The sequence below is a fragment of the Wyeomyia smithii genome, chromosome 3 (genome assembly GCF_029784165.1).
Source record: "Wyeomyia smithii strain HCP4-BCI-WySm-NY-G18 chromosome 3, ASM2978416v1, whole genome shotgun sequence".
In the NCBI taxonomy this organism is placed as follows: domain Eukaryota; kingdom Metazoa; phylum Arthropoda; class Insecta; order Diptera; family Culicidae; genus Wyeomyia; species Wyeomyia smithii.
This window is the reverse complement of record NC_073696.1, coordinates 257,917,848-257,943,704: the sequence shown is the minus strand read 5'-3', so window position 1 is coordinate 257,943,704 and position 25,857 is coordinate 257,917,848. Positions and strand designations below refer to the sequence as shown.

Below are 25,857 nucleotides of genomic sequence, written 5' to 3'. Positions count from 1 at the left end.
TGAAAATAAAATTTGTAACGGCCGTATTGTCGTTTTACAAAATATTTTGGATTATTTTCATGTAAAATAATAAATTCCATAAGGTTTCAGCAATAATCATGTTAGCGTACTCCGATTATTAAACTTGCGCTTTTCTGGATTTAAGGCTTTGGTTACAATTTCACACTTCATTGAATGTTGTTTCTCGTTTCACAAAATAGTGAGATGCAGGATTGTGAAATTTTTGCAACTGCACGAAACCTCGAAAAATCTGCCTCACAGGTTAAGCTCTCGCACACTCTTTTAGAAAATCTGCGTGCGCAAATATATATATAAACTCAAAGTTCCGAAGAAACTTTTATACAACGGCAAATTGAAAAAAACACAGCCTCAAAATTTTGTGTTTCAGAGACAAATTTGCAAATTCAGTATTCCTGATATTACTTAAAACTTCGTTTCAGTCATGCATGCGTTACAGCAAAAAGATAGTTACACGCTATCGAAAAACGACGCATGTGTGTGTTCTCTGTTTTGAGTGTAGTATCCGTTTCTCCCTCCCAGGGTACACTTATTTCCGTCTTAATTGCTTAGATTTTTTTTAAGACGGTCGCATTCAGTAAACTTGAAATTTTCCTGATCATTCTGTAATTCCCTGAAAAATAACTGATATCGGTTAATTTTTTTTGCGGGAATACTATTCAATAAAATTCACTTGACGAGTTCAGCAAAAAACATTGCTGACCCCTTAACGATCTATCAGCACTTATCCAGATATTGCTGAAAAACCTCCAATTGTTTTAATGAGCTTTTTTTTTTCACTATACTGTTCGGTAAATTTTCTGCATCTGTCAAAACAGAATCGCACATCAGAAGTCCGCCATTTTGAGATTTTTAGAAAAATTTCGTGGCTGTGTTATTTAAAGTGTTCTACGAGCCATTTGGACAAACAAAATCAAAAAACGGTATCTTGCTTTTAATTTACCACCACAGTAGATCAATTTACTCGAGGCCTTTAATAAAAAGTCTATATTCGCCATGAAATAAAACATATCTATTTTTAGTCGAATGTTCATGAAATGTCAGTATAATGGTCTAAACAATCCGAAATACCTGCACACTTAGATTTTATTACCGAGAACTCAACAGCTGATAAATTCAGCGAAATGTTCTACATGTTTTTGGCGGAATTTTCAAGAACTTCGGCAAATAAAATGTCAATACTTGCTGGTTTACGGTAGATCGATATATTTGCTGAGTGTTCGTCGAAATATATTGCTGACATTTGTTAAAAACTTCGCCGAGCTCAATCAGCTGTTGGGAAGTTTGCCGAGATAAATTGAGTATGTGTATAAAATAATCATCGGTTGCAAAAGCAGCTATAGGAATATTTACATTCAGTCTTGTCCAGTCACTCATATTTGTGCATTTATCAACACAAAATTGCATCACATCAGTTTTTTAGTAGGCATTGTGATGAGCAGAAAAAAATACACAACTTTATTGAGCGGTGCCTTTGCGCGTAGGGAGCGTGAAATATAACTACACATATGAGTAGGCAAGCCAAAGCTGCGTGCTATTGAGTAAATTAACTGTGTCTGGGCTAAACTTATCATGGACCTACGACGTGACAATAAAAAAAACTCAGTGAGCATAACACCACATACATAAGACATACGAAACACTCAGGAAGAAATCTTCCAAAAAAGTTGGTACAAAATGAACTACTATAAAATCACTGTTTGAGTTGTTTTTGAAGGCAGTGTACCTGCGCAGCCCTGCATTTGTCTCGTTCATACTCGAAAAATGCTGCATTGATTTTGTAAATAGACCTTTTTTCGTACAAATGTGTTAGTGCCATTAGTTGAGAAAAATATTTATTTCGTGATCAGAAATCGGAAGATGCTGCTAACAATAATCGACCAAAAACGGTAAAAAGTGATAAAAGTCGAAGCATGCGATGATTTACAGTTTGAAGGAAACAAAAGCCCCTTTACACGGGTTCACACGTTTACTAGTGTGCATAGGTGAAAAGTCACTTATCTCTATAACTTTTTGACAGTTCCTTATGGGATTTTCTTTGGGGCTCGATAAAGCCGAGAAAATGAAAATTCATTTTGTTCATTATTTGTCGAGCAGTTGGACAGGACGAGGTACGGAGTACTATGGGGCAACGTGTACCAGAAAAACGCCAGTGTTACGTATGTCTTGTGTATGTGGTAGCTTTATGGTGTTACGAACATGTATTTCTGTACCATTCATCAGAAAACCTCTTTATATGCCATCAAGATTTACTTCACGTCATCTTGGAACAAGCTGATTATACTAAATATCACATATAACATCAAATAATATGCATAACATTGTGAAAAAATCCACTCAAAATTATCTGAAAGCAAAAATTAATAGCTGTCAACATTTGACTGTTTTGCCCGAATCAGCACAAGAAAAGGGTAAACTGACCATTTTTCGCAGCTAGTTGGCATCGCGCCATGTTTCAAGGAGTAACATCTCAGCGTGTGTGTAAACGAGACAGCATACATAAGACATACGTAACACTCAGGAAGAAATCTTCCAAAAAAGTTGATATAAAACGGTACCACACTCTGAATAAAATCACTGTTTTAGTTGTTTTAGACATACGTAACACTGGCGATTTTTTTGGTACTCTTTGCCCCACATCAACCGGTACCAACACCAGTTTGAACTGCTCGACGAAAATGAACGGAATGAATTTTCTTCATCGCGGCTCTACTCGAGCCCACACCAAATTCCCTTAAGAAACTGTCAAAAAGTTGTTTACAAAATCAATGCTGCATTTTTCGAGTGGGAACGAGACAAATGCAGGGCTGCGCAAGTACAAAACCTCCATAAACTACTCAAACAGAGGTTTTATTTACAGAGGTTGGTACTTTCGACACAGAGAACATACGTTCATCTTATTTTCAAAAGATGTGTAAAAACATGCAACCGTCATTTAACAGTAAGTGGTGATGCTCCCGCTATGTGGCGCTCGTGTCACTTAAAAACCAAGCACATATATCGATAAAATATCGATACAGCGATATTTATGCAGTGCAACTGGGGCACCACAAGACAGATGTCGTTAGTGTAATAATGTATTTGGATTCAAATTTTTACACACGATTTTCAAATTTCTTTACATGAACATGAATGTCTGTTCTCTGTGCTTTCGAGTAGTTCATTTTGTACCAACTTTTTTGGAAGATTTCTTCCTGGATTTTGTAAACAACTTTTTGACAGTTTCTTAAGGGTCTACTCGCCCCCCTCTGCCTTTAGTTGATGCCGAATAGTGACGTAGCTATTTGGGTTTAACATTGAGTTCGTCTAGTTGTTTACATTAGAAGCATTTACTAATACCAGAAAAATTAACTCTTCTCCTCACCTCTCTTTTATGCTCATTGTGTGCCAGTGTCAGTGACTTTTTATGCGCCGTAATGGCGGACGCTATAATGCAAAGTTCGTAATAAATAACCCACCCTTTTGACAACTCTGCTTACGTCAGTTTGAAGTCTTCATATATTTTATCAAAAGAAAAATATATCTGGCAACATTTGTGTTGCCAATTTTTCAGAAATCGCAAATCTGACGTAAGCAGAGAGGTTCGCATATTACGAACACGTATTATAGCCAGACCGATGTCATGGCATCTGTTTTCTGAAGCCGCCGCCGATGATAATGGCGCTAGTGTTGAAAATATGATCATAAGCTCCGTTCACTGTGCCGCATGTGTTACTGTACAGATTTTTTTCGTGCTTCTAACTATATTGAATTTAGGGCTATCCAGAACGTGTTGAAACATGTTTGAACATGACCATTTGTGTCCCGCACAAAATTCATAGAACGTTCAAAACAAAACAGTCGTTCTTCGCTTTTTGCATTCCTACACACCACTTGCAGCAACAGTTGATCTCGCATGGACGGAGGTTATTCGGCTGTTTCGCAAGCACTGACAGCCTTTTGTCGGATAATCGAGCCAGAGAGCCAGAGAAAAACGGCTTCAAGCAAAATGTATGGGGATGACGTTCGTGACAGGCATGTGATTATAGCGACAGCCATTATGGTGCGTGAAAAGCTCGATAGAGATAAGTGACTTTTCACCTACGCACACTAGTAAACGTGTAAACTCGTGTAAAGTTGCTTTTGTTTCCTCCAAACTGTAAATCATCGCATCTCGTTGCTTCGACTTTTATCACTTTTTACCATTTTTGGTCGATTATGTACAGCAGCTTCTTCCGATTATGATCACGAATGAAAAAAATTATTCGGAAACAAAGTTAAAACATAATGAGTGTACAACTGAATATTTGTCTTCCATTTGTGGCTAAAAACATAGCATTGCAAACAAAACAGCTATTTGTAAATATTTTCCTCAACTAGTTGCACCAACATATTCGTACGTAAAAAGATCTACACGCTCCTTCCATTCTACCCTAAACTGAGTAACATCTACTCTGTTTTATATTTCTATGCTAAACCGCGGTGCGAATGTCAAAACTTTTCAAGTAGTAAAAGCAGTATATATTCTGATGCTAATATTTGACGTTTTATCAATAATTTCTAAAGTGTTTTTTTCCTGTATGGACTTCCTCACTGCGACCAGAATCGTTGATCTTTTGTGAAATATGCCCGGGTGTCTGCTGTATCCCGCACTTCTAATTTTAGCAATACCGCTATCGAGAAGTGGCATGCTTATTATTATTTTTGATCAGTGCTTGTGTTTAATGTACTTCCCCTCGTTTTACACGCTTACTCTGTTCTTCTATACCGAGCCTCCTTCCTCTTGCCAAATATCGCCAATTATAATTCCATGGAGATGTTTCGTCGCGCGTCCTTCTGGCCAGTTTTATTGATAAGAGGGACTTATTTTTTGTTTAGAGAAAGTCACGCAAAGGTATTATAGAATTCAGCGTAAAGCAAGGGTGAGCGGTGGGGAGCCTGAGAACAAACTCATACTTAAAGTCCTTTTTTGACATCGAATGGGCTGATTCTACTAAGATTCGAACCCACGACCATCCGCTTGACAAAGCGGACTCTGTAACCTTGCGGCTACGCAACTCCCCCTTCTAAAGTGTTACTCAAAGTTGTAAATTGGTTCGAGCCCGAACCACTAACGGCGTCGAAGATTTTAAAATATACCTGGCATCTCTCGAGAAAGAGCAACCTCACATTGCTTGTATTAGAAGGCCTTCCGAAACAGGTCGAATGTTCGTTGTCGTTACCAGGTAAATTTCCTTAAATGTACCAGATTCAAATCAATATTTGGAATCAAAATTCCATAAGATTTGCACATACTTCATGTCAAGTACCTTTTATAAAAAATTAAACAACAGTTCCCGAGCAACTGTTAACCGTATCGCTGCTGTTTTAAAAGAAGCCGCTAAGGCAGAAGATGTTGAAGTTGTTTGAACTATGTTCATCGGACTACTTTTTATCATTTATGAATAAACAATTGATGATTTGCGTTTAATTGGTGGTTTTTCATTTCAATTGATATCTGAAATAATTCCTTTAAAAATATTTGAATTACAAAAGCGGGTAACTTTCACTCAGTTTCGTTGATTTGTGATTAATAGCAACAGAGTAAAATTTGCTCAGTTTCTGACAGATAGGTATGTTACCATAAAGTAAGTAATAGCACAAATACTCTATTTAGAGCGAGGGGTAAGACAGTAAGTAAATTTGAGGTTTTCCGAGTTTTTCTGAGGAAACCTGAAAAATAAAGAGCAAATCTGAGTAACTCTCGTGTCTCTGAATATCCATCCTTGAACTTTTTTCCCACCGCATATATACACATGAATGTTGCTCGGTCCCTCCGTTCATATATATTTCTTGCTTTCAAGGTAATCAAAGATGTGAATCATCTGAGAATTTCGGAGTAATATTGAGTAAATTCGAGTAACTCCCAAGTAAAAGAATAACTCAGATAAAAGTGAGAAAATTTGAGTTTTTCTGAGAAAACGTGAAAAATAAAGAGCAAATCTGAGTAACTCTCGTGACTCTGAAAATCCATCCTTAAACCTTTACCCCACCGCGAATATAAATATGAATGTTACTCGGTCTCAGCGCTCATATATTTTTCTTGTTATCAAGGTAATCGAAGATGTGAATCATCTGGAAATTTCGGAGTAATATTGAGAAAATTGGAGTTACTCCCAAGCATAAGAGTAACTCAGATAAAAGCTGTCTCGCCCCTTGATTTAGAGTACGTCCACTTTTAATAGCGAACCTATACATTAGAGAAATGACAAGACACTCACCGTTAAGGCAACTATCAACATCGAAACGGATAACGGCAATGCAAAATTATACAGCTCGCCCGTTTTGATGTTGACAGTTGCCTTAACGGTGAGTGTCTTGTCATTTCTCTAATGTATAGGTTCCCTAACTTTTAACGAAACAGAGTGATATTTGACTCAGTTTAGAGTTAAATTCAATGAGCGTGTATGGTACCTGACAGCGATGCCATTCCCGTGGTTTTCGAGTTGCTGTAGACATTTTCAAAAGCATCTGGCACCTCTGGTGTTAATATAAACAAATAAAATGTCATTAATCCGCTGTGTAAAATATATGATATTTGTTTGTTTACTTGTGATTTTTTTCGACGTCTAAACCACAGAAGGGCACATAATATAACGAATCTTCCAATGCAATGCATTTTGTATTGCCCACAGCTGTCGTATCTTGTGGAATATATTCGAAAAGCTTAGAACTTCTACCTCGAAACTATAAACATGAAAACGGATAATGAGCTTGAAGGCATCAAAACGATCAAAACAGAAACTCCACTGAAAGTTGAAAACAGCAGCAATCGCTCAGATGTGAGAGAAGTGAAACATGAGCAAACCGATCAGGAGACTACAAGCCAGTTAGTTTTAGTTACATCTGCAGAGAGGTAAAATATTAAATAGTTTATAAATAAAATCTTACTTTTCTATTATTTAACAGTAACAACAAAGTTTCGGAACTTATTACCAACTACTCGATACCGTTGGTAAAGGAAGAGGAACCGGATCAGAGTGCCAACCGGCCGCACAAATGTGATATCTGTGGTAAAGGTTTCAACAAAACGAATAATCTAACGCAACACAAACGCATCCACAACGGCGAACGCCCGCACATTTGTGAAATTTGTGGTAAGGGTTTTTTTGAGAATGTGCATCTGAAGCGCCATTACCGTTCTCACACGCGCGAAAGGCGCCACGAATGCGACATTTGTAATAAAAAGTTTATAGAAAGAAGCCACTTAACGCAGCATAAACGCCGGCACAGCGATGATCGTCCTCACCGGTGTCACGTATGTGGCAAGGGTTACATCGAGAAGGCGCACCTCATAATACACATGCGAATCCATACGAACGAACGACCGTACAAGTGTGAAATTTGTGCGAAGGATTTTCTCACCAGCAGCCACCTGAAGCAGCACGAGTTGTTCCACTTTGGCGAGCGATCCCATCGGTGCGATATTTGCGGCAAGGATTTTCTCAAAACGAACGATCTCACCAAGCATAAGCGTATTCATTCGGCGGAGAAACCGTACAAGTGTGAGACCTGTGGAAAACTATTCAGCAACAATAGCAATTTTCGACAGCATCAACGAATTCATACGGGTGAACGACCCCACAAGTGCGATCAGTGTGGCAAAGCGTTCTTTCGCAGCCACCACCTTTTCGAGCATGTGTTAACGCATAATAAATGAGGTTTTTTTAGTTTTCGGATTTAATCGTATTGAGTTATTGACTTTTAGATTGTAACATCGTCAAAGATTGACATCCACCGTCTGAATTTTTTTCTTCATCTATAACCACCGTCTGAACTTATTATCCTCCATTTAGGCCGTTACAAATTTTATTTTCATTTTATGTCACCCCCTCCCCCCCTTCAAAAATCTTGAATATTGGAAGGAGAAGAAAAAAAAGCTCATACCGTTTTATTAATTTTTTTGTTTTCCGACAGCATTAATGCTTAATTTAGCAATGAAAAAGTCCAGTGACAGAGAGAGTGTCGTCAAAAGGCAAGTGAAATAGATAATAATAATAATAAAGTGTTATTTTTCAACATTTATTTGAGCGCAAGTTACAAACGTCATAACTTGCACACAAACTTTTATCAAAGATTTTTTTTTTTCGTCTCGGTGTTATTTATTTTTGCTTTGCTATGTTTGATAACCTTGGACATAAAAAGAATTCGAAATTTGTATCAGCCTAAATACAAAAACCGTTTGCGATGAATATTTTTTACCTTTCAGTTTATAACAATACTCATAACTAGTGATGGGAAACTTATCGATACTTATCGATAATATCGATGAATGCTGATCATCGATATTATCGTTAATTTTTTGACGCTAACGATAATTATCGATATTATGAGGGTGAGCACAAGTCAGTGCGGCTGGTTACTGGAGGAGACCCAAATAAAGGAGACCTCACCTACCCTACCCCAGGAGTTGCTTTTGCCGCTAGGTATTTGTTGAGTGCTGCTATTCGACAAGATTTAGCATTGTTGGGGGTGGTGTAAAGGTTCGCCCCGGTTGTCACTTAGTTTCTGAGAAATAATGGTAACTAAAAAGATATTTATAGTTTATAGTTTCCTAAGAACAGATGAATTCGACAACTTAGAACTTTAAAAAAATATCCAAACTTTTTGCACAATCTCATAAAAAGAAATTATACGAAATTGTAATAAAATGCATTTTCTTTGGCTTGCCAAGTTTTATAATATGATGGACATGTATAACGACAGTCTATTGGTAATTCTCTGGTAATTGTTTAGTTTAACTTGGAACTGTTTAAGTTTAAAGTATCTGTTACCCAACAAACAATTTTTAGTTCCACTAAAAATCCAAATCAACGAAATTGTTGCGCCAAAAAAGTATCCTGATTCATACAGGGGGTAGACAAAATAATTGAGATAAATAAAATTCTCTCGAATTTTAAATGGCCAGAACTTTACGAAAAATGCATCAATTTTGCTAGCCGGTTTTATTTCACTGGAAAACAATATTATATTAGTATTACTTGGGAACTTGGTGTGACCAACCTACACCGAAAATGTTTCGGATTTCAAGAGTGTGTGTCAAAGTGTACAATTTTGCAACGCATAGAACGTTTTAGGCAACTAAGTTGTCGATCTAAAATATTTCATTTAAAAAAATCTGAGATCACGTATATTTTCTAAAATCATTTTTTGTTTTTAAAATTATATTTTTTTCAGAGTAGGATCTTTAACTCATTTTTTTATATTTCTGAAGGAAAGTTCAGATAATTTTTACTAAGATATATTGATTCATAAGAAAAAGGTTCAGATACAATTAGGTTTTCTTACGCGGGGGATACATGCCTCGTGAAAAACATGTTAATTCAGAAATCCGCTTGATGAACCACTCTAATTCGAGAATTCGCGTAAAAAACCACGTTAATTTGAAAATCTGCATAAATAACCTTTTAGAGAAAATCCGCGTGAAAATAAGCTGACCTTTTTATATGTTAATCCAGATAAATTTTCAAACGCAAGTTTGCAAAGTTGCTTGGTTTAATAAGACCTACACACCCACAATGTTCGATTGAATTCTGCTAGAGTGCTGCAAGCTCAAAGAACATAAGTATATCCAACAGGGAAAAAACCGTCAAAATCAACACCTCAAAAACGGACATCGTGCGGCACTTTGTGAATGCCAAGTATGCCGGTTCTGGCATCTTCAACATCTTGACACTATTGGATCAGAGCATCGAAAGAAAGGCCGGTTCCGGACGACCAACGACCCTGAGCGACAAGGAGCTTCAAAGGATGCTGAAAAGGAAGACCGAGGGAAAAGTGGCTAAATCGCTGCGTGCACTTGGCCGAGAGGTTGGTGCATGCTATAAAACAGTGAAAAAGCATCTGGAGAACATGGACATACATGCAGGAAGCGGCAGTCCCGTCCACTGGTCTCGGAGCTGCAGGCAATGACGCAGCGACAGCGGTTGAATAAGATGGTCAAGTCGATTTTCCCTGTGAAGCGTGACGCGGCAGTGGTATTGGACGACTAGACCTATCTCACCCTGGATGGCAACGACTAGCAGGGCTCTTCGTATTTTACCTCCCCCTCGAAGGAAGTGAGCACCGAGGTAAAGTTTATTTCACAGACCAAGTACCCCAAGAAAGTGCGGCTTTGGCTGACAATCAGTGAGAAAGGGATGTCAAAGTTGCTCTTCTTTCGCTCCGGGCTGGCCGTGAACGGGGAAATTTATAGTACGAAGTGCCTGACAGAAGTTGCGTCGTTCATCAAGAAATACCATAAGCGCGAAGACACGGTGTTCTGGCCAGATTTGACGTCGGCCAACTACTCGAAGCGATCGTTGAAGGAGATGGAGCGGCTGAATATCGATGTGGTACCGAAGTCGGCGAATCCGCCCAATGTCCCCAACCTGCTTCCCATCGAGTTTCTGGAAAAACTTGAAGCGCAAGATCTATTCCAACAATTTTGTCGCAAAAACGGAGGAGGAATAAATAAAAAATAACGAAGAAAGAGCTTAAAAACACGGCTACACGCATGTTTTCGTCCGCCATGGCGAATGTTCCGGTTAACTGCCGGAAGGCTGCACGCAAGGACGTAATATTTTTTTGTAAGGAAGCTAACATGATAACTTTCCATGGGAAATTTATCCAACTCAATTATCTGTCGTAGTTTTTTTTTCATCACCATCTGAAACAGTTTTTTTTTATCACCATCTGAAAAAAAATTTTTTACCCAAACGTTAGCTGTCAAATTATCGATATTTATCGATAATATCGATAAAAGCCCCGGAATTATCGATTGTTATCGATGTCCGTTTTGGGCGATATTTCCCATCACTACTCATAACAAAAAATGCTTATTTTTCCCTTGGTTCAAATTGACAGTCAATTGACAGCTCATTCTGGTTCATTTTGACACTCACACAGCTTCGTATCCGTTTCTCCCTCCCAGAGTGTACCCCTTTTTTTCAATTTTGAGTAGATTTTACCTGTTGTCGAGCAGTTGCAGACATTTTTCTCGTAAAAATAACTAATAGAAATAATAACTCAAGAACTGAGCAACTCTGACTCAGTTTAGAACGATGTGCGAAGAAGTCAAAAATGAGTAGAAGTCCTTTTTGATTATGAGTAACTTTGACTCACTTTTTGGGTTCCCTTCATATAACTTCTTTCTGAGTAACGTCGCATTAAACGACGTCCATTTTGAAAGGTGATTGTGATGTGCACGTTCGTAAATAATAACTCTAAAATGAGTAACATTTGACGCACTTTCGTAAAAATACAACAACTCTTAAATTGAGTAACTCCACAAATACTCAAAACTGAGTAACACTAGGCGTCTTTAAAATGAGTCATTATTACTCAAAATTTGAGTACGACACCACTAATTTTTTGGGTACAGTTCAGTTTCATTACTGGCTAGAAATCCGCCACGGCCAATAAACGACACCACATGTTCATCAATAATTACCTTGTAATAAAAGTAAACAGTTATAATGCCTTCTGAGGCGCACACAATTAAAAAACATATGTCACAAACTGAAGCACACACGCTCGTAAATAATAACTCATGAACTGAGCAACTCTGACTCAGTTTAGAACGATGTTCGTAGACGTCAAAAAATGAGTAGAAGTCCTTTTTGATTTTGAGTAACTTTGACTCACTTTTTGGGTTCCCTTCGTATAACTTCTTTCTGAGTAACGTCGCATATGACGACGTCCATTTTGAAAGTTGATTATGATGTGCTTCAGTTTGTAACATATGTTTTTAATTGTGTGCGCCTCAGAAGGCATTCTAGCTGTTTACTTTTATTACAAGGTAATTATTGCTGAACATGTGGTGTCGTTTATTGGCCGTGGCGGATTTCTAGCCAGTAATGAAACTGAACTGTACCCAGAAAAATGAGTTATGTCGTACTCAAATTTTGAGTAATAATGACTCATTTTTGAAGACGTCTAGTGTTACTCAGTTTTGAGTATTTGTGGAGTTACTCAATTTGAGAGTTGTTCCACTTTTTACGAAACTGCGTCAAATGTTACCCATTTTAGAGTTATTATTCACGAGCGTGCATCGTAATCATCTTTCAAAATGGACGTCGTTATATGCGACGTTACTCAGAAAAAAGTTATTTGAAGTGAACCCAAAAAGTGAGTCAAAGTTACTCAAAATCAAAAAGGACTTCTACTCATTTTTTGACGTCTACGAACATCCTTCTAATTTGAGTCAGAGTTGCTCAGTTCATGAGTTATTATTTACGAGCGTGATGCTTCAGTTTGTAACATATGTTTTGCCTTTCTCCTAAAGAGGTATAGCAATCACTTGAAAAACCAAAGGTATAAAAGTGCTCCAAAGGGTCGAATCTCGTATATTAATCGACTTAGTTTGACGTGCTGAGCATTTTCTGTATGTGTGTGTATGTAAAGCTCTCCCAATCTCACTCGATTTTCTCAGAGATGGCTGGACCGATTTTTATGAAATTAATTGCAAATGAGAGGTCTAGTTGCCCCATAAGACCCTATTGAATTTCATTGCAATCGGATTTTTAGTTTAGAGGTTATGTTTAAAAATGTGAAAATCATGAAACATCATTATCTCAGAAACTACTCAACCGATTTTAACAAAATTGGTTTTAAATGAACAAGCTACTTAAAAACCCTTAACTTTTGAGTTTCTTGAAGATTGAACGTGTGATTTTAAAGTTATTTGAAGAAACGTGTTCTGGTGAGTGTTTAATCTCACTCATGTTTCTCAGAGATGGCTGAGCCAATTTCCACTAAATTAGTGTCATTTGGAAGGTCTAGTTACCCCATAAGACCCTATTGATTTTTTTTGCAACCGGACTATTACTTTGCCTGTTATGTTCAAAAAATGTGAAATCCAGCTTTGAAAAGAAACATATTCCGAAGACTACTTAAACTCACTCACTTTTCTCAGAGATGGCTGAACCGATTTTCACAAATTAGTGTCAAATGAAAGGTCTAGCAGTCTCATAACACCCTATTAAATTTCAATGTAATCGGTCTGTTACTTTGTCTGTAATGTATCAGAGTATGAAAATCACGAAACTTCATTATCTCAGAAAGTACACAACCGATTTGAACAATATTGGTATCAAATAAACGGGCTAGTTTAAGGTTAATTGATGAATTTTATAGTGATTAAACACGTGGTTCAAAAATTGTGAAAAGAAACATGTTCCGGTGACTAAATGGCTGGACCAAATTCAATAATCTTAGTGTCAAATGAAAAGTTTGGCTTTACTATAGGTTCCCATTTTATTTGACTATAATCGTATTTTTATTCCAACCGTTATGTATTAAATTATAAAAACAACGAAAGTCTATTATCTCAAAGATCACACGACTTATTTGAACATATCTAGTGTCATTTGAACGGGTTGTCTCTCAAACTCACGAGTAAGAAATTTCAAAGCAATATCCACATATCAATGGTTCAATAGTTATGAAAAGAAACGAAATTAAAAGACTATTTAAAACTGTAACTGCTTTGGTCAAAACATATGGCCTCAACAAAATTTTAATTTGGTATTGTGCTATTCGTACGTTCCCGGTATTGCTCGTGATTGAAGTGTACGAAATTCAAAGTCATTTCTTTTATTTCGCTATTTCTTAAGCACGAATATTTTACTCCTAATTAATATTTTTTTAAACTTTTTGCCTTTTTCCTGGAAAGGTATAGCAATCACTTGCAAAACCGAAGATATGAAAGTGCTCCAAAGGGCCGAATGGCATATATCACTCGACTCAGTTCGACGAGCTGAGCATTTTCTGTATGTATGTGTGTGTGTGTGTGTGTGTGTTTGTGTGTGCAGATTTTTATTTTCACTCACTTTTCTCAGAGATGGCTGGACCGATTTTAATGAAATTATATGCCAATGAAAGTTCTAGTTGCCCCATAAGACCCTATTTAATTTCATTGTAATTGGATTTTTATTTTAGAGGTTATGTTTAAAAATGTAAAAATCACGAAACATCAATATCTCAGAAACCACACAACCGATTTCAATAAAATTGGTATCAAATGAACGGGCTATCTTGAAACCCTTAACTTTTGAATTTTATATAGATTGAACATGTGGTTCGAAAGTTATGAAAAGAAACGTCTTTTGAAGACTGTTTGATTTCACTCATATTTCTCAGAGATGGCTGGACCTATTTCCACAAAATAAGTGTCATATGAAAGGTCTAGATGCCCCATAAGACCCTATTGATTTTTTTGCAATCGGACTATTACTTTGCCTGTTATGTTCAAAAAATGTGAAATCTAGCTATGAAAAGAAACATATTCCGAAGAATACATAAACTCACTCACTTTTCTCAGAGATGGCTGAACCGATTTTCACGAAATTAGTGTCAAATGAAAGGTCTAACTCATAACACCCTATTGAATTTTGCTGTAATCGAACTGTAACTTCGTCTGTAATGTACCGAATTGTGAAAATCACGAAACTTCATTATCTCAGAAAGTACACAACCGATTTGATCAATAATATTATCAGATGAATGGGCTAGTTGAGGGTTAACTGATGAATTATGATTTAACACGTGGTTTCAAAGTTTGGCTGCCCTATACGTTCCCATTTCATTTGATTATAATCAAACTAAGCAACCGTTATGTATTAAATTGTTAATAAAACAACGAAATTCTATTATCTCAAAGATTACACGACTTATTTGAACATAGCTAGTGTCATACGAACGAGTCATCTCTCAAACTTACAAATAACAAACTTCATAACAATTTGATATGTGGTTCAAAAGTTATGGAAAGAAAAGAAATTCAAAGGCTATTTAAAACTATACCTGCTTTGATCAATATAAGTGGCCACAATATAATTTAAATGTGGTATAGTACTATTTGAATGTTCCCGGTATCGCTCGTGATTGAATTGTTCGAAATTAAGAGTCATTTCTTTTATTTCGCTATTTCTTGAGCATTTACATTACGTCAAATTTCATATTTTATACTTCTATTACAACATCTTTATTTTAGAACCCAAAAAGTTAATACACATTTATTGGATTGAAGCGTTCATGTAAATCTATTTTTACAAATAATAAGTTTGAATGAGAAAGGCTGGGTCTGACCGCTAGGTGGATTAATTTAGGTTTTTAATTGTGTGCGCCTCAGAAGGCGTTATAACTGTTTTCTTTCATTACCAGGTGTAATTATTGATGAATATGTAGTGTCGTTTATTGGTCATGGCTGTTTTCTAGCCAGTAATGAAACTGAACTGAACCCAAAAAATGAGTAATGTCGTTCTCAAATTTTGAGTAATAATGACTCAGTTTTAAAGACGCCTAGTGTTACTCAGTTTTGAGTATTTGGAGTTACTCAATCTTAGAGTTGTTCCACTTTTTACGAAAATGCGTCAAATGTTACTCATTTTAGAGTTATTATTTACGAGCGTGTGGACATAATGACAGAACTAAAATCAAGCGTCGCATGTAAACAAACTGTTTTTTTTCGATGGTTTTTGTTTCTTTACTTGTTTATCAATATTGACTTGTTCATGTTTCTTTATTTGTTCATAACTTGACTATTAAATGAAGTAGTAACGATAAAACCGAACCAGGTTAGTACTAAAAATACCTTGCATATTTAGAAGATTTTCAATAACCATGTAACATTCTTACAACCAACGTACAGGTTTCAATATTATGAATGACTACTACGACGCCTGACCTTTCCACTCTGCCTGAGTTTATAGAACTCAAACCAACCGATCGGTCAATTGCATCCACATCTCTAGACAACGCCGTAGACCAAAGCACTTGCCACAATCAAAGCGAATCAGCCATTCCTGTTAAAAAGCGGAAGTATGCCTGTGACGTGTGCGGGAAAACATATCTAAAAAGTAGCCACCTTACTATCCACAAGCGGCTCCACAGTGGGGAACGGCCGTTTGTCTGTAACATTTGTAACAAACAGTTCGCCAGTAACAGCCACTTTAGTGCCCACGTCCGCATACATAATGGAGATCGGCCGCACTGGTGTGATATCTGCGGCAAGGAGTTTATATCCAACAGTTGTCTAACGCGGCACAAGCGATTGCACACAGGGAAGCGGCCACATCAGTGTGAAATTTGTGATAAGACATTTTCTGGCGTTAGTAACCTAATAAAGCACCACCGGGTACATACGGGAGAGCGGCCTTACAAATGCAAAGAGTGCGGCAAAGATTTCACGCAAAGTACCCATCTAACAAAGCACGTGCGCATACATACCGGCGAGCGACCGCACAGGTGTGAAATCTGCGATAAAGGTTTCATCGAAAGTGGCCACTTGAAGCAGCACCTGCTGACGCACACCGGAGAACAGTTGCACAAGTGTAATATTTGTGGTAAACGATTCAAACACTCGGAGGACTTTGCGACCCACAAGCGAAGTCATAAAGGCGAACGTTCGTTTCGGTGTACAATTTGCGGTGAAGATTATCTTACGGTAGGAGCCTTGTCCCAGCACAAGCGCATCCATCCGGAACAGTTGCGTCACCGGTGTGAGACGTGTGGAAAAGGATTCAATCGGAGTAGTTCCTATCTACAGCACTGTAAACAGCCTTGCAACAGCAAGAGAACTGTCGTGGATGGCACAAAAATCTAGCCGGTTTTCCCGTTTCCCGGAAGTATGTTTATAAAAACTAGCACTTGATGATGTTTCTACAAATTGATAATTTTTTTTTAGATATCTACTATGGCTGAAAGATTGAATGTTTTGGAATTGAAGGCTGATTCTAAAGAAGGAAAAAGCATTCAACTCGTAGCGGACAAACCAAATAAAAGCGGTGTCAAAAAGTTTGTTGCAGCGAATGTGGCAAAGAGTTTAAATCTTTCATATCATTGACCGGACACCAATTTGCACATACGGATGCTAGGCCCTATCAATGTGATGTATGTGGTAGAGGATTCAACTATGAAAGCAGTGTATACTTACACAAAAGAACTCATTTGACTGATCGTCCACGTAAATGTATCGACTGCGAAAAGGAATTCCGCACTTCGGTGGCACTAGCGAATCATCGCTTTGTGCATACCGGAGGTCATCCTCATCAGTGTAAGGTTTGTGGAAAGGGTTTTGCTTTCACTTGCACCCTTACTCGACATATGTTCACCCATTCGGTTGAGCAGCCGCTTCGTTGTGATATCTGTTACAGAACCTTTCAGCAGCAGGTTATTCTAACTAATCATATGCGCCGTCATACCAACGAACGACCCTAGAAATGTGATGTGTGTGACGCCGAGTTTATTACGAAATGCCGGCTGACGTACCATACGCGCAACCATACCGATAAATAACCATTGGCCTATTGTTACTTTGAATTGTGTGGAAGCATTTCTAGATCATACCGAGAAGCAGTACCCAAAACCCTGGTATGGATATTGATGGATATTGAAAAAGAAGGAAACAGTTAACCTATTTCCGGTGGGTGGTGCCATAGGGCTTGGCCTGACATTTGAATCTTGATTTAACAATTATGCTCCAAATTTCGCATGATGTAACTGTTCAATAAGGTTTATCAGAACAGTTTAATCTTCAATATGAAATAGTTTGTGTCAATTATGCATATAATTTGAGGGTCATTTTTTAGATAAAAATTGATTTCTCTCCGCTGGGATAGGTTTAAGAAGGTGTATTCCAAAACAGAACGCAAACATTCAGAAACTTTAACAGCATAGCTCCTGAATAAAATTTTTATAGTTATACTACAGGGTGTACAGCGTCTGGAAATATCAGGAAGCTTTTTCTGGTTAACAAAAATTGCCCGAAGCATTCATGCTTTTCGTGCATTCAATTCAAATATAGAATAATTTTGTTCAAATAAATTTTATCTGATTTTCTTTGTATGTATTATTTGTATGTGAATTTTTAAAGAAATTAACATGAATTAGACTTTTATCATCCGAACTATAAAACTGCGAAATGCAGTTATAAATTTTTTTATCATTTTTGGGAAACAGCTAGTTCATTTGCTCCTCTAGAGCTTGATGAGTTTTGTACCTGCTTCTGCAAAAGGCTGTAATCGGCTCACATCTTACTCTTTTGGAAACTTCAGAACGAAGCTTTTTCCGTCGACAAACCGAAAGCTTCTTAAACAAAACTTCTCTTCTCTGTATATTTAATGTGGTGTGTGTGTGGTGCGTGTCCGATGCACCTTTTGAGAGAGGAGGAATCTACCTTAATACACCTAACAGTTACTTTGAATTATCTTCATAGGTTTCTTTCAATATAGGTATTATCTATTTACCATTCCTTTTTCAGTTTTTATTTGGGGGATCATTCAAATAATATATAACGCTCTAGGGGGTGGGGGGGTATTCGACGGAGCGTTATATTGCATGTGGCAAACATGTAAAATTGCGTTACATGGGGGTGGGTGGGTATTGAAAATTGCCAAATTTCGCGTTATGTAATATTTGAATGGTTCCTGATCAAATAATAAAATTTTCGGTAATCGTTCACTGTAATAGATATTTCCGTTTTAAGAAACAATTACAAACTAATGTCGACCGATGTTATAATCTTTCCTCGATAAGAAAAGTTCAGCACCAGACTGCGAGAGACGGCGCGCTGTAAAATACAGTGAAAAAGAAGATCAGTTGTCCTTTGATGTCAGTTTTTCTCGCGAGCTCTCGTGTAGCTTTCAGTTGTGTTTTTGTTTACGGTGGATTTGCGTGCGAGGTGTAAACGGTGTGCTGCTTGTGATAAGAAATGTTAGAGTAAGTGAAAAAAAAGGTTGATAATTGTGTATAGTGTAATAAGCTTCACAGGGTATTAATGAAGGATTAAATAGTTTGCCAGTTTCCCGAGTTTAGTTTAATATAAACAGCACTCATGAAGTATTATGTTTTTTTCCTGGATTGGACCTATCATTCAGTGCTCGGTCTGGTAAACTAGCAAGCTAAATCCGTCTTCCTTTGGATGTTTGCTTTTCGCTTCGTTATCTTCAGTAGAGAGCCAGACAGAATCCGATCAATATTTTCCTCGTTCGTTTCGCTGCCCCAACCAGTGCCGGCCGGACCACTGCCTCTACCGGTTTCAGACTTTTAGGATTCGTTTCTTCATATGTTCATGACAGCTAAGAACGAGGAAAATCACGTGAAAAATAGAAGGTAGGCTTATTTTTCAACGGGAAAGGTTTGTACAAATCTACATATCGTCTCGCCACCGTGGCCGTGGGGTTGTTTCAAGTTCAGCTCACGATGGGTGGGAGGTAGAAGAATATTCTTCTGCGGCTCGGGTGACAAGGATTATGTTGAATAGGGCTTCGAGAAAGGGTGCGGAAGTAAGCTTGCTGGAGTCAAGCGAAATGATTTAAAGAATATGTTGCAGTTGCTCATACCGGTTTCAATATTGACTAAAATTAACCTCAGTGAATTTTAGAAAGTTGTGTTTTTTATCTTGATTCATATGTGGATTAAAAAACCTATTTGTTAGAAAAAACTCAATTCAATCATCATCATCATAAACTTGGAATTATTATATTTATCGAGAACAAATCAAAACTATCCTGGAGATTTTATCACTGCAAGGCAGCAAATGGATAAATATTTTTATTGAAAGTTTATTTTTGAATTTTGCTCTCAACTATATTCCTCCAATGACTGAAAATCTCGCAGCAAATTCGCGATTTTTTTCACTCAAATATAGCTGGGGATCTATACTTGCGATACTTGCACCTACTTTGATTTGTTTTGTTTTGACATTTCGTAAACAGTGCTCAAAATGTTGATGAACAAAAAAGACGTGTGCGAATGGATATTGTACATCCGCACCAAAAAACCCCACCTCTCGATACGTGAACTCAAAAAAGCTTAATTTGCCCGAAAGCATAATCCACAATGTGTTAAAAAGGTTTTCTGAACGTTTAATTGTCGAAAGGAAACCAAAAAGTGACAAAAATATTGGTAGTGTGGATAGTTCTATGGACAGAAAGGTGAAGAAGATTTTCGAGAGGATTCCAAACCATTCTATCCGAGTTGTCTCCTGAAAAGTAGGAATGTTACCAGGATTCTCTAGAAATTAAAAATTGTTCCGGTTTGAAGTGCTATAAAATCAAGGAAGTCGCCAATCGCGACGATAATTAGAATTTGACGGCAAAACACGTGCTCGAAAATTGTTTAGTGATTTTTAGACAAATTATTTATGCGTCGTAATGGAAACATACGTAGTGAAAGACTTCAAACAACTTCCAGAATTGGCTCTGACGATGGCCAGAAATGGTACCGAAGAATATTTCAGGACAAAAAAGATGGCTAAATGCCCTATGAAATATCTTATTTGGCAAGCAGTTTGTACTTGTTGCCGAAAAAAAATCTCACATTTTATTATCACAAGCCCAAATCAACAAGGAAATACAGTCAGTTTTTTTTTCAAGCGGGGGATACGTACCTCGTAATAAAAACCTCGTAAAAAACCGCGTTATTTCGAAAATCCGCGTAAAAAAACCGCGCTAATTCAAAAACCCACGTAAAAAATTCGTTCCTTAAAAAATCCGCGTAAAGTAAACAAGCTAAAGGGGCTTTAGAAAAAGTTCGAGACGCTCTAAAATCAATATTTAAAATTGTCCTCTTTGACGGTCATTCCGGATCTTCCGGAGGGCGGAGGGTATTTTTTGGACTAAGTCTTTTACTAGATAAACACTTAAACGTTTCTGGTTCAAAACCCACGTTAATTCGAAAATTCGCGAAGTTTTTCTTTAATTAGCGTGGTATCGCGTGAAAATCCGCGTTAATTCAAAAATCCGCGTAAAAAAACTGCGTAAAAAACTGACTGTACACCAGAAGCAGTTGCTACGAAAACGATTGCTGCCTTTCTCTAAGAGCCATGATGTTAATCCTTTGTGTTGGCCTGATTTGGCAACGCTAATACGTGATGGAGTGGTACAAAGACAATAATGCCAGTATACTTTACTAGAGAGCGCCAATTTCCTCAACTGTCCACAGCTGCGCTCAATCGAAAAATATTGAACTCTGGTAAAGCGGACGCTTTCCTGAAAACAGAAGTATGTCAAAGAGTTCAAATATTTTCATTAAATCTGGATTGATAAGTCAGCAGAAAAAAATTGACAGGTCTATCAGTAGACCTTCAACCGTGATGGCGGATACGCCCGTTCCTTCACATCGTAGCACTATTAGACAAATATTGAAGCATCGAAAGGAAGCCCTGTTCCGGACGACTGACTACCCTGAGCGACAAGAAGCTTCAAAAGATGCTGAAATGGAAGATCGAGGAAAAAGTGGCTACACTGCCGCGTGCGCTTGGCTGGGAGGTCGATGCAACCGGCCAAACAGTGAAAAAGTACCTGGTGAACAAGGACATACATGTGAGGAAACAAAAAGTCGGTTTTCCCGGCGAATCGCGTTGTGGTGGTGGTGATGGTCAGCATAACAGGTGCTGCTCTGGCTGACAACCAGCGAGAAAGGAATGTCAAAGTTGTTCTTCTTTCGCTCCGGACTGGCCGTGAACGTCGAATTTTATAGTACGCCTCTCGGAAGTTGCGTCGTTCGTCAAGAAATACCATAAGGGCGAAGACACGGTGTTCTTGCTGATCTGAAGATGGCGAACCCACCCAAAATCCCCCAGCTGCATCCTGTTGAGAATTTCTGGACAAACCTGAAGCGTAAGGTCTACTCCAATAATTTTGTCGTGAAAAGTGAGGAGGAATTGATAAATGAAACGAAGAAAGAACGCTAACTGCCAAAGGTCACTCGCTAGGGCGTAATTTTTTTGTAAGTAAGCTAAAATAATCAGCCTTCAGGGGAAATTGAGCAAACTCAATTTTCTGTCTTAGTTATTTTTATATGATCATCTGAAAAAGCCCGTTATTAACTGCAAACGTAACTCGCACGCCAGGTTGGTAAAATTATTGAATGTGGCCAAATCGACCGTCACCATTGTAATAAAAGTGGTTGGAGAACGTTTGTCGACTGCCAGGAGGAAAGGATCGGGGGACATCGAAATCCGAAGGCCGCAAAAACGACGAAAAGAGTGGCCAGCAGTTTCCGTCCGAGTTGTCGCAAGCAAGCTGGGAATGTCGTCTACAACTGTGAATCGAGCTAAAAACGAGCCGGACTGTCGACTTACAAAAAGATGGGGACTCCAAATCGTGACGATAAGCAAAATTAGTCGGCCAGGCAACGATTAACGACACGGTCAAGTGGTGTTAAAGGACATGAACCCTCCCAACACACCAGAGCTCCGCCCTATAGAATAATACTGGACTATCGTCAAGCGGAACTTCAAGAAAACACAGTTCCGGAATGATTTGCGATTAGGGCGCAACTGGCAAAAGATAAACATTGGGAAATATTAGTGTGAAAATTTGCAAGTACATTTTCAAATCGTAACTAATTTCAAAGGAAGTGACCAACATTGACATTAATACCAAAAATCGACGTAAAATAAACCTGTCTTACAGTTTCCTCACTACACTACATTGAATTTGTGCATTTATTGCTGAAATCTGCGCTTTTTTTCTAACCCTTTTGAAATGAGCCTTAAAGCATTTCGACACAAGATTCGCCCACCTCTATTTCACCATATTGCGTTCTGACAACGAGGTTCGCCCACTTTTATTTCGCCTTGTTTTTATTTTTCCTTCAGTTGTGCCTCTTTGAATGCGCCTGTTTTTTGAAAACAATATTGTTCCGCCTTTTACTGTCGCTTGTTTACGAAATATTTCGCAAATAAGCCCAATGAAAAGGGGCCCAGTTCCAAAATATCTTTTGTTTTGGGTAAACTGTTCTGTTGCTCTTCACTGAAAACTTGATTTAAATAATTTTGTCGATTATTACAAAAGATGCCTGCCATAAATTTTGTCAGTCTTTTCGAAACCAATGGTGTAATGAAACGATTTGTTTACATTATATTATGTCGAATTCGTTTTTACGGCAGGACTATCCCGTCCCGGACTACGCTTTGCAGCTGGAAAAAAAAAACACTTTCCGAGCAGTTGCAATGGTGTGCGTAATACCAGAGGTAACTGTTACTTTTGTTTTGGTCATTATCGCCATTGTCTTTTATCGCATTTGTGCTACTGTACGAAAAATTTGCCAATTTAATGAAAAATTACCAAATAACAAAATAAAATAAATAAAATTCAACCTGATGTTTGACACGCGAAGAACGATAATCAAAGCAAACCGATTTTGACACATTTTTTTTTATTTTGACACATACGTGTGAATGTGTTGGTGTCTTCAAAACTGCACTCTGTTTTTTGCGCGGACTGTCCGGGACAGAAAAAGGGTAGTCCGGGATAGTCCGGAAAATGTAAACAAAACAGTGATAGGACAAAGTGTAGTCCGCGGGGTAGCTACACCGCAAAAACGAAAACGACATTAGTTGCGCCCTAATCGCGAATCATTCTGGAGTTGTCAACTAGATGCAGTTCAAGGCTAGCTGGCGTTCTGCGGCGAACAAAGTGACCAAGAAGGCTGTGCAGAACTCAATGGAAGGAGTCAAGAAAAAAGTCCAGCAATTCGCATTCCCTAGAAAGGGAGCTTGAGTCAATATTTTCCCTTCATTCTGTACGAATTGAACTTGACAAAAAAAAATTTGATTTTTTAATAAAAAAAAAGACCGGTTTTCACACATTACGTCAGTTTCCGTATTTTTAGGGTTTTAGTAACACTAATTCTAAGAGGGAGAAACGGATACGAAGCTGTGTGAGTGTCAAAATGAACCAGAATGAGCTGTCATTGACTGTCAATTTGAACCAAGCAAAAAAAGTATTTTTTTGCGATGAGTATTGTTATAACTGAAAGGTGTCGCGTTGCCCGAAAAAATATTCATCACAAACAGTTTTTGGATTTATTATCGTTTTACAAAATATTTTGGTTTGTTTTTACGTAAAATAATAAATTTCATTAGATGTGAGTAATAATCATGCTAGCGTACTTCGATTATTAAACTTGCGCTTCTCTTGATTTAAGGTTTTGGTAACAACTTCGAACACACTTCGTCACGGTGGAACTCAAAACTTCGAAAAAACTTTTATACAACGGCAAATTGAAAAAAAAATACAGACTCGAAAAATTAGTCTGTAAAATTTGCACATTCAGTATTCCTGATGATACTGAAAACTTCGTTTGATTCATGCATGCGTTACAGCAAGAAGATAGTTACACGCCATCAGAACACGACGCATGTGCGTGTTCTCTGTTTTGAGTGTAGTATTCGTTTCTCCCTCCCAGCACTAATGTTGCCAGATTTATCGATTTCTATGAGGAGTCAAACTGACGTAAGCAGAGTTGTCAAAATGGTAGGTAACACATAACGATTTTTTTCATTATTATGGCGTGTAAATAGCTGGCTAGGGAGAATAATTCAATTTAACAATTCTGGAAGCTTGCGAAAGATTCCGAACGTTCTAATTATTGGTTATCGAAACCTATACGTGATAAACCAATTAAACAAATAATAAAACCCCAATATCGATGAGTCACCCTACGCTATACGAAAAACAACTAATACAATTTTTTCTAGGGGATGATGACAGTATCTAGAACGAATTCTCTCTGCTTCACTCGCAGAGGCTTCTTCGATCCAGCTCCGTCCAACATGTGCGTGTGCCGCACCGTAAGTTTTCTCTCTCTCTCGCTTGCTAGCTCTTTCTCTCAGTAGTGCACATTTTTCGTTTTGCTCACGCTCCGGCCTTAGAGCAAAAGTTTTTCCTCGATCCGGCTTCCTAGGTCGGTCGGGTGGGTGCACCAGAGTCGTTGTGATACCATCAGTCCGTGCGCTTGATTTGGATAAAGTGTGGAAAGGCTCACTCAGCTAACAGTGGCAGGTCCGAGAAAAAAAAAAGAAAAACAATCAAAAAAAATTTATACAACAAAGAGAAATGTTACTTGTCACTGATAAAAGATAAACGAACGTTATGCGTTAAAGAGAAAGTGTTGTTATATGTCGGTGCTAGGGGTCAGAGCCGAGGGTAATCCGCTCCGTGAAAAAGTGTCCATTTCAAGGCACAGCAGCAGCCTATATGTTTGTGCAATTTCGTGGCTTTTCTCGACCGGCAGCGATAATCGGTGATATGGTGTTTCCTCTACGTGTTCGCCATTAAATGATAATACCTGTTAACTTAATGTGGCTCCAACTTCGATATCGTGTAATACGCTTTGCTGATCCACATTCGGTTCAAAATTGGCAGTAAGGCGAACGTGGAGTGGACGAATTGAAAAGAAAAGTGCAAAATAATAAGGCGTGAAATTTTCGTGAACATCTCACAAAGCCTGTGGCAGTGTTTGCTGAATTGGTGGAGATCTTTTGCATCTATTTTGCAGCCCCGAAGATTTGATGCGTTTTTGATAGCATAGCGCTTGTGTTTTTCGTGTGGAAGTTGAAATAATCTAGAAGAAAACGTTGTCTTTGGCATAAGGAAAATTCGTACCCCACCCAGTTTGCGTCCTGAATAGCATCGTCATTGGGATTTCTCTGGTGGAGATCTGTCCCATTCCCATCAGAAGGATAACTTTGTGGATGTGTGCGTGCTACGTGGTAAGTTATGTGGGCTAACAATACAGCATAAAGGGACACACAACTAACATCGTTTTTGTAAGAATATCCCATATCAGTTGTGTTGCACTGCTTATCAAGGCTTAGAATTTCAAACCAAAATTTATCAATTCGAACCTTTTCTCTACCACATCCCCGCGAACAATTGTTAGGATGCTAGACGACAATACGCATGCGACAATTTACCCTCTCCGGGTTGTTTGTTCAGTGCCTCCGCTCGCGGTAGGTACCTGCACTCAGTATGGTACTGCCAAGAGGGATGGATGCTTGCAAATGCCATCCTGCGGGTCTACTGGGAAAGGTCCGGAGTCGCAAGCGGA

At 38.1% G+C, this 25,857-nt stretch overlaps 2 protein-coding genes and 1 long non-coding RNA gene across 4 annotated transcripts in view; all 3 read left to right on the top strand.

Annotated features, from left to right (window-relative positions):
- The first annotated feature begins 6,542 nt into the window (after nucleotides 1-6,542).
- LOC129727617 (zinc finger protein 723-like) lies at nucleotides 6,543-7,720 on the top strand. The gene is made up of 2 exons (XM_055685615.1): nucleotides 6,543-6,892; nucleotides 6,946-7,720. Exons 1-2 carry the CDS (start codon nucleotides 6,732-6,734, stop codon nucleotides 7,694-7,696), a joined length of 912 nt encoding a protein of 303 aa, XP_055541590.1. The 5' UTR covers nucleotides 6,543-6,731; the 3' UTR covers nucleotides 7,697-7,720.
- Nucleotides 7,721-15,456: 7,736 nt separating this feature from the next.
- LOC129727616 (zinc finger protein 239-like) lies at nucleotides 15,457-17,589 on the top strand. The gene is made up of 3 exons (XM_055685614.1): nucleotides 15,457-15,593; nucleotides 15,668-16,643; nucleotides 16,703-17,589. The coding sequence occupies exon 2, from the start codon at nucleotides 15,683-15,685 to the stop codon at nucleotides 16,619-16,621; it is 939 nt and encodes a 312-aa protein (XP_055541589.1). The 5' UTR covers nucleotides 15,457-15,593; nucleotides 15,668-15,682; the 3' UTR covers nucleotides 16,622-16,643; nucleotides 16,703-17,589.
- Nucleotides 17,590-18,652: 1,063 nt separating this feature from the next.
- The window catches only part of LOC129727623 (uncharacterized), a 67,080-nt gene continuing 59,875 nt past the window's right edge, over nucleotides 18,653-25,857 (top strand). Inside the window, exon 1 of one of the 2 annotated variants that reach the window (XR_008728569.1) lies at nucleotides 18,653-19,128. This is a non-coding gene — a long non-coding RNA (uncharacterized LOC129727623). Of the gene's footprint in view, nucleotides 19,129-24,712; nucleotides 25,520-25,857 lie in introns of those variants that run through there. The other variant, XR_008728567.1, reaches the window with a different exon arrangement.